Source organism: Gymnodraco acuticeps, unplaced genomic scaffold (assembly GCF_902827175.1).
Source record: "Gymnodraco acuticeps unplaced genomic scaffold, fGymAcu1.1, whole genome shotgun sequence".
Classification (NCBI taxonomy): Eukaryota; Metazoa; Chordata; class Actinopteri; order Perciformes; family Bathydraconidae; genus Gymnodraco; species Gymnodraco acuticeps.
In genome coordinates this window covers 122,551-129,358 of record NW_022991603.1, presented here as the reverse complement: position 1 = coordinate 129,358, position 6,808 = coordinate 122,551, and the positions used below count along the sequence as shown (strand labels likewise).

Here is a 6,808-nt window from a genome sequence, read left to right as displayed (position 1 = left end):
GGCTAACAACACGGTAGTAAACGGAGACCTGATGGGGCAAAATCCACCAATCAGAAATGGACAATGGACAGCCACAGACATTCTAGTCAATGCAGGGATACAACACTATAAAACCCAACAGACTATTTTCAATGGAAAGGCCACAGAGCTGCAGGGAGAGCTGCATCAGCATCCGCTCTTCCTCCAGCAGCAGCAGCAGCTCCAGCAGCCCAGGGTGCAGAACCATCAGCAGTGCCACGTGCAACCCAAGCCCGCCAATCTTAACGGCATGTGTGGCCACTCCAGCAAGGCCCACTCGGCTGGAAAATCCCAGTGGCAGGACTACAGGTTCAGCGAGGGTCTGGGCAGCACCTCCTGCCTCGATAACGGCCAAAAACCTCCGACAAACACCTCGCTGGATGCCTGCATAGATTATAGTTTGCCTGATATGGACAATGTGGATTACGCTATCAGTGGAAGCAGTTTGTTTGGGAGGAGCGGACATCAGCACGGGGCCGAGTCCACAGTGCCATCCTTCCAGGGGATGAACCACAAGCGGCAGCAAGAGCAGATCCCAGTTCCTCTGGCGCAGGTCATCTCCAGCCTGTCGCAGTGCCCGCCCCCCAACGCCTCCCTGGAGGAGATCCTGGGGGTGGGCAAGCCTTGCCGGCAGCTGGACCCCTACGACATGGTGACCCCCGAGATCCCTCATGACCCCAGCCCCAACAAGGTGAGGACGCTGAAACACTGACATGGTGATTAGGTTTGAGCATGGATGTTTGTTTTGTAGGTTTTGGGAAGCGTCTGTATCAAATAGTAAACGGTACAAATGTTGCCTTTGATGCTTTTGAGCTGAAACTCTGAGTCAAACATGGATTATTATATTATCCAACCGTCAAAGGACCTATAGAGTTCAGGAGATGTTTTTTAAATGATCATGCATTGTTATGATTATCCTTCCTAGTTGGCCACCCTCTTACTGTTCCTCTGGGGCTCAGTCCAGTAGTTTTGTCTAGAGTTTCAACTATTAATAGAAAACTGATCAAACTAAATGAACGGGTATCATTTCTCAAGACATTTAGTGTTTCCATGTTCTAAAATGTGATAGTTTGTTAGTATTCTAGGTTTAACAATATATTAAATTGAATCTGTTTGAGTTGTGGACTGTTGGTCGAACCAAACAAGAGATTCAATTGTCATTTTTTCTGATGTTTTGCAAACAATAAAGAGAGAAATTGGGGATCATGAATATACATTTAAACTTTATTGCAATTTGACTTTGATTTTCATACAATTATTTTGACTTTTGAGTAAGACATAGTGGAATTTGGTAAAAGCTTCAATATGCAGAATTTCCTTTGATCTGCACTGGTTTCTGAGGAAGTGACAGATAATGACATCTTCTTGTCCAATGTGCTGTGAATATTCATGACACGCAGAGGATGAGTCATAATGGTTTCTCTCTGACCTTTGTATTTCAACGGTTGGCCTCGTATCACCAGCTGAGCTACCTGCAGGGAGATCTGTCATCATTTCAAACATGATATCTTCAAAATGTAACGGGCAGACAGCCGTGACATGTTCAGAGATGTTCCTCACTGACAGACCCTTCCGATTTAACATCTCACAAGACATCTCAGGAGTCCTACACTTACAATTTCTGATGATACGTTTGATTTCTGTCATTCTTCCAATACAAATATACATATTTTAATGTAAAACCTACATAATACAGGCTCAATTTAGACGTTTTGTTTTGACATTGCTTTCACTTATTCCACATATAACTGTATGTTGTCATTTCATTAATGGGACGTAATGATGTACTCACAAATTCTACTTTAAGTATTTTGCAAATGTATACCTCTGCTCTTACTCACCTCATACTTTACATACTCAAAATATTACCAAATATAAATCAATTACATAATTGACATAAGATTATAGGTTCAAACAAAGTAGCTCAAATTAGCTCCACCTTTACCAGCTATGATAAACACGAATGCATCAATAATTACAATCCAGTGTGTCATACAATTGATTTTGAATTGGACGAATATCCTAAACGAGTACTTTTGATTCTGATACTTAAGTATTTTTTTAATCCCAATACTTTATTTGAACAATTTAGCATTGCTACTTCTACTTATTCTACTTCTGCCTCATGTTGTTATTGTATTCATGTTTCTGTGGTCTTCATTTGAACTGTTGTTCTTTCTTGTGAAGCACTTTGTGAAATCTATTTCTGTGAAAGGTGCTATACTAAATCAACTTATTAAGTGTAGGATCTGAGCTCTCCTCCAGCTGTGTGTTTCATGATGTCTCCTCTCTCTCCCTACAGATGGAGAACGGCTGCATCCTGAACAACACTTACCCAGCAGGCATTGCTCTGCCCAATAGAAACGGAGTGGCGCCCCCTGCTGTCCAGATGCCCCCTGACACTCTGTCCGGCCTCCCCGACCCCCCCAGCCACCGGCTTACCTCTGACCCGCTGAGCAGCACTCTGTGAACGGCCAGAAACACACAGACTGGACCAGCCTTATACACACCTAGAGTACACCACCAACAGAGCTGAACAAACGTAGGCCTGTTTGATTCTGTTTTCTTTCTTTCATTTCTAATTTGTAATATGTTATGTGTCTGTGTGAGGGGGGGGGGGGGGGTCATTGTGTTGTATTTCAAGTCATATTATCATACGAGTCCTTTGTTTACAATAATGCAGTCAAGAGTGCTCAGTTGAGTTTATGTGAAGTAAAACGGAGAGAGTTTTTAAAGATGAGTTTCACAAATCTGCACTCGGATGCAACAGGAATTTAGAGTTGGAGGCAAACATGTGCATTATTCTATATTTCAATCTGAAAACACATTCGTCATTTCATGTAGGTTTTTGTTTGAAATTGTATGTGTAAATCACAAATAACAGATATACTGGGTCAATATTGAGTGTTACTGTACAAAGGGCATATTCCAGTTTAGCAGTGGAAGCCAAGTTTTTAAAGTGGACCTATCATGCTATATTTGAAACATATATTGTAGGGCCATACCTATATAAAACATGTCTGTGAAGTTCTTTTTTCAAAATACCAAACAGATCATGCATTTTAGCCATGCCTCATTTCGCTCTATTTGCTCTATTCCAGCCCTGTTTCTGCAAGGGCTGATTCTGTGGCAAATGAGCTGCAGCTGACCACGCCCCCCTGCAAAGGAGGGGGGCAAGGCACGAGCGTCATGTTACCATGCTGCTACCATGCTGCTACCATGCCACGCAACCTCTCATTCCCCTGATAGGTGGAGAGTTGCCCATATAGGCGGAGCTCCCCGTTTCTGACGTCAGAACTATTTCAAATCTGGATCAGTCTGTATCAGATCCGTTGCAGCCCCGTTTTTAGAGATTTGGGTATGGAGGAAAAGAGAGAGGGTTGTGTTTTCTGACACTTGGTGAGTTCCCTGACACACCGGGGACACATATTCATGTATAAAAGACGTACTAAAGTGCATTTTGCATGATAGGTCCCCTTTAAGTAAATAAATATCACTTTTCTTTAGATAAAGGGATAAATCAATTAACAGCAAAAATACCAAAACCAGCTAAACACATGCTTGTTCCAGCCCCTCAAATATAAGCATTTGCTGGTTTTCTTTCACCTTTATGGAACTAAATTGAATTTACATTTGGAGAAGTCATGTACGAATCTGATTATGTTAATTTTCTGAAATCTTAAAGGCCAATTAATCAATTGGCGCAGAGAAACCACAGTGCAGACAGGTGGTGGTCCATCTCCAATTCATGAATGTACAGAGTATTATTAGTATCTGAAAAACATCAAATGCAGTGATTATTGTGGCTTTTCAGATTTCCTTTATTTAAATATAGTTTTACAGTCAATTGGTTTGCTTTGTATCTGAACGCATTATAAACCCCCCTTTATCCCTGTCAGAGCAAATCCATGGCATCTCTCATAGTTTTCCTCCGTGCTACAAGAATGTAATCTCTCAGTGATTTATTTGTTGAACTCGTCAAGAAGAAGATGAATCCATATTTGTTTGAAAAAAAAGTCTAGAATATGGACATTATGGCTCGAAATATCCTGCACTTTATTTCAAGCACCCACCTTATAATGCAGATGTTTAGTGGATAACAACGTGTTTATCTCTGAAGCTCCTGATGCTCCATGGACCTGTCTGCGTTTACTTTTATTATTTTGAGACACATTTCAGGTGATGGGTTAATGTCCTCACAAGCACAAACACTCTATAATTGTTAGTAGCATCATTTCCATCTCTCTCCACTTGAATTTGTTTTGGTCGTCTGGAGTTTTTCTTTATTTTATTTTGCTCGACTGACTTCCTTAGTCTGTTTTCTGTATTTATTAATAATGTCCTGCAGCAAGTAAGCATTCTTGATTGTTTTGAAGATGTGATGCTTCGTCGTCCTCTTAGCTAAGCAGTGGTCTCTTTTGAGGGATTGCAACCAGACAGTTTTAAGGAAAAGTCTGACATCTTTGGGAGAGATTCTTGTGAGCAGATATGAAAACAGTTATTGATATTTGTCTGCCCGAAGCCCCCACGCACAGCACCGGCCATTGAAGCAAATGTGTGGCCAAACAGTGGTCCTACACTTCATCGTCATTGGGCCCAAATAGTATTTTTCCCATTGACTTACACTGGGAAAGAGACGTCTGTTAATTATTCTTTCCCCGCTAAATTATCCACCCAGTACAAACACTTTATAGCCACTATTCTAATCATTAGGGTAACAAGCGATAAAAGCCAAATCCAGAGTCATTTCCTCTCTCCATTCATTTTGTATTTTATATTGCAGTCAAAGTCAAAAAACAAACAGAATAGATATACTATGTTAATATTGAGTGTTACTGGGCAAATAACATACTCCCAAATACCATGGCATACCTGGCATTTTCTTTATAAACTGTACCCTGTGTCCTTTTGTGTCCTTCTATAGTCCCTTTCCTGTTGTCTGTCTTGTCTTACCCCGGCTGATACTTCACTAAATCCACTGTTTTAATTGTTCCCTATATTGCCCCTATGCCCTGTAAGGTGTCCTTGGGTGTTATGAAAGGCACCCCCCAAAATAAATGTATTATTATTATTATTACCATACTACTACCAGTGGAAGCACAATTTAAGTACTTAAATATCACTGTATCTGTAGATCACGTGATAAATCATGAAAAGAAAATGGATGAATATTTATTTATTTACGGTTGCTTGTTTCATCTTCGGGAAATATTCTTGTGAGTTGATATATAAACCAATAATATCAGTCTCACCCAGATGTATTCCCATTGACTTGGGAAAGAGACGTCTGTAAATTAGCTTATACTTCTTTTTTTGCTGAATAAAATACCCAATACGAAGTCTTTTAAATAAAGAAACCCTTATTTGAATCACCTGACAAAATGTGAGACTTTTCCTTCAAATGTTAGACAGCTTGGCGATATGTCAGGTCAGTATTTCCAGGTCTACACAGCGTCTCCTAGCAGTTACAGAAGGACAAACACTGAAAAACCAAATGTGAGAATTAAAAGAGACCTCCACTGGCAAAATACAAGTCTGAATGTGTTCTTGTACATAGCAAATGACTGGAAAATGATGCAGAGTAGAAATATTTTGAGATGCTGAAAAGAGATTTTCATTTAATCGTTCAGATAATGTCATTACTATTGGTATTAATATTGTTTTATGTTGAAATGTGATACACATGTGGTTACGTGTCATTCCAATTGACTCGTTTCTTTCCCTTTCTTTTTACTACCGCGGAAATGTTTGCTATATTTAATATGATTGATGTGACTTATTAACAAATGTGAAAAAAATATGTGTATATAAAAGGCGAACAAGTTTTGACAAATACAGGTATGTACATAGTTTTACGTCAAGTCACTTGTTTCAAGCACTATTTTAAAAACACGTTTCTTTGTTGATTTCTTTTTTTATTGTAAATAGTCTCATCACGAAACACTGGACTCTGACAGCCGGAAAATGGTGCCATACTACTGAGACTTGTTGAATAGGATATAATGTTGGAGAGTTTAATTTTGTCTTTTGTTTAGCCACAGTAACTTTCAAAAGCTAACAGGACAAGGTGTATGTGTTGCAGATTTGACCCGTGTCCTTTGTCTGCTTGTTTCAAATGTATTATTTTCTTCCTTTGAAATAAAGGATTTCTTCAATCACAAAAGTGAAAAACACATCTTGCAAGAAAATGACTGAACACTCATGCGTGGCCCTCTCCGAGTCCTCCGGTTTTATATTCACTCAAACAGCAGGCGTTTCCAACCTGTCAGGGACTCCTTACTGTGGATGTAATGGTGCTATGTGTAGCATTTAACATCAATAAATCATTACCACATTAACTCTGGGAAGCCTGCATTATTACTGTGATCAGAGCCACTGCTATGGGGAAGAAACAAGTCGTCAAAGCAACTTTTCCAACAGAGGATCGTAGATGTCCTTTGCCTTACTGTGGGGTAGCTTACGTGACAATGGTGGAGGTACATTTACTTGAGTAATGTATTCACATATTCACATATTCTATGTGAATTATGTGAATTATTTACATAAATAATTGTAAATTATTTTACATGTATTATATGTAATAATACATTATTATTACAATAATAATGTATTCACATATTCTATGTGAATACATTACATATGTCACTTTACACAGAATTAGTTTATTTACAAAAGTAGATTGAACACAAAACATGTATTATACAATAAGAGTAATTGGTTGACAGATATGTTATCATTTAGCATTCTTTTTTTTTAATAATCTGAGGTCCAGAAGACCAAAGGTGTAACT

At 39.1% G+C, this 6,808-nt stretch overlaps 1 protein-coding gene across 1 annotated transcript; it reads left to right on the top strand.

Moving 5' to 3' along the window:
* The first annotated feature begins 6 nt into the window (after nt 1–6).
* Nucleotides 7–6,356, top strand: LOC117533973. The gene is made up of 2 exons (XM_034198002.1): nt 7–709; nt 2,321–6,356. Exons 1-2 carry the CDS (start codon nt 32–34, stop codon nt 2,486–2,488), a joined length of 846 nt encoding a protein of 281 aa, XP_034053893.1. The 5' UTR covers nt 7–31; the 3' UTR covers nt 2,489–6,356.
* The last annotated feature ends 452 nt before the right edge of the window (nt 6,357–6,808 follow it).